General features: G+C 48.4%; 1 protein-coding gene across 1 annotated transcript in view; it reads right to left on the bottom strand.

Moving 5' to 3' along the window:
• dhx16 (DEAH-box helicase 16) overlaps nt 1–1,833 on the bottom strand; it is a 24,774-nt gene that overhangs the window by 3,418 nt on the left and 19,523 nt on the right. Inside the window, exons 15-17 of the mRNA XM_015395199.1 lie at nt 1,718–1,831; nt 138–205; nt 1–58 (exon numbers count right to left, since the gene is read on the bottom strand). Of these exons, the coding sequence (XP_015250685.1) occupies nt 1–58; nt 138–205; nt 1,718–1,831 (240 nt within the window). The remainder of the gene's footprint in view (nt 59–137; nt 206–1,717; nt 1,832–1,833) is intronic.

The following is a 1,833-nucleotide window of genomic DNA, read 5'->3' as shown; positions in this document are numbered from 1 at the left end:
GGAGTTGTTGACGGACAGCATGGCGGCGATGGTCAGCACCTCCTCTGAGCATTTATACCTGGCGGAGAGAGGAGGACCGTCAGGCAGGGGAACGCCATGGCGCCGCTTCTGGATCAGGAAGGTTCTGGAACACTCACTGCTCAGAGGCCAGGATCATTTTACTCAGCATGGGGTCCACCGGCAGCTCAGCCATCCGTCGCCCCAACTGGAGACGAAGAACAGAAACATCAGAGGACATGGAGGAAGTGGGCGGAGCCACATCCTATGACACGGTTCAGTCTAAAGGCTAATTTATACTTTGAAACCAGGTGGTCTGCGTGTGTCGCAGTGAACGCAGATATGCCCCGCCCCCTTACGCAGACACTCTGCTGCACCCCTCCCAAACTGTAGCTGACCGCAGACAGGAGGCCTCTGATTGGTCAATTCTCCATCCGCTCTACTCTATGCGTATTTCCTGTTTGGTTCCCTACCGGCTTGCTTCGTTTGTCTGACCGCCATGTTGAAAACGACTGGTGAAGAAGGAGGTGCGTGAGAACGCTGCGGGAGGAGAACCAGGCCTAAACTTCTCCTTAGTTTCAGGATCAAATCTGTGTCCCTCCAGCCGTTCCTTGACCCCCCTCACTGAGAACCACTGTCTGCCGTGTCCCTGCAGTAGTGACTAGTTCACCATCAGAGCACACGTCCAAACGTTCAGGAGACACGGAGACACGTTTGGAGGAGAAACGAGGAGCAGGGCTGCTGTCTAACATGTCCTGAGGTGGACCATGATGAACCCGTTCTACTCGCAGTGATCTACATTTATTATCTTCATCCTCATAGAAGAGCCGCATGGCGGTCTGGGTTGAGAGGCGCCCTCTGGTGGAGGCAGCCATGCAGGCCGCCCAACATGGAGCACTTCACCAGGAAGAGGGAAACCTCCTGGGATTCGGTTACTGTTTGGATTTAACCCTTTCCTCCACAGTGATCAATGCAGCGTACAGCTGTTTAAACATGTTTATAAATATAAATATATATCATTGCAATGTTAAAAGCTCAGCTAAACCAAGATGGCCGACAGGCTGGGAAAAATACCAACCACCTCGACTGTTTCAGTTTCTACATGTAGAGGAACCAGCTGGACTAGAACTACATAAATGCATAAATGCAGTGATTTTTTTTACTGTATAAAATGCATAAAGTTCACTTGAGTGAAGAAATATTTCTTTATAGATTAAAGACAGAAAGATTTTTTCTTTAATCCTCGTCTTACATTCCTAAGGATGAGCACAAGATTCTCCCCGCTCAGGACGTTCACTCCGCCGCTCAAAGTAGTTCCAGGACGCTTCACGCCCACCTTCATTTTCCTGCTACTGCGGCGAAATCGCTCCACGCTGGTTTAGATTTTTGAGCAGAAGCCATTTTCTGACATTTTTCCTTCCAGTAATGATGCCGGGGCCCGGGGACCCACGGCGTTTGATTCAATGATGTAACGATAAACGTGGATCGTCTCATTAAACTGCTGTTAAATTATCAGAAGCTTCCCAGCTGTGAACGCAGCACCTCGCTCCATTCATGTTGCCCCGCCTTTCCTATTTAATTAATCATTTTACTAAACTTAAATTAAATAAAATCTATTTTACAATTTTTATAATCCAACATTTTTAATTGATCGCAGCAACATGGAGCGAAATCCTCGCTCCACCTGGAGAACCGCAGATGAAAACAAAGCAAAGCTGACCTTAGTGAGTTCTCCTAGATGGTTCAGAGCTCCAAGAGCGTAGAGCTGCTCCAAAGCCAAAACCAGCGTCTCATGGGGAGGGGGGTCCATGAAGTCAAAGTGAATCAGATCATTGA

The sequence above is a fragment of the Cyprinodon variegatus genome, unplaced genomic scaffold (genome assembly GCF_000732505.1).
Source record: "Cyprinodon variegatus isolate N-32 unplaced genomic scaffold, C_variegatus-1.0 Scaffold730, whole genome shotgun sequence".
Classification (NCBI taxonomy): Eukaryota; Metazoa; Chordata; class Actinopteri; order Cyprinodontiformes; family Cyprinodontidae; genus Cyprinodon; species Cyprinodon variegatus.
This window is presented reverse-complemented; position numbering and strand designations above follow the sequence as displayed.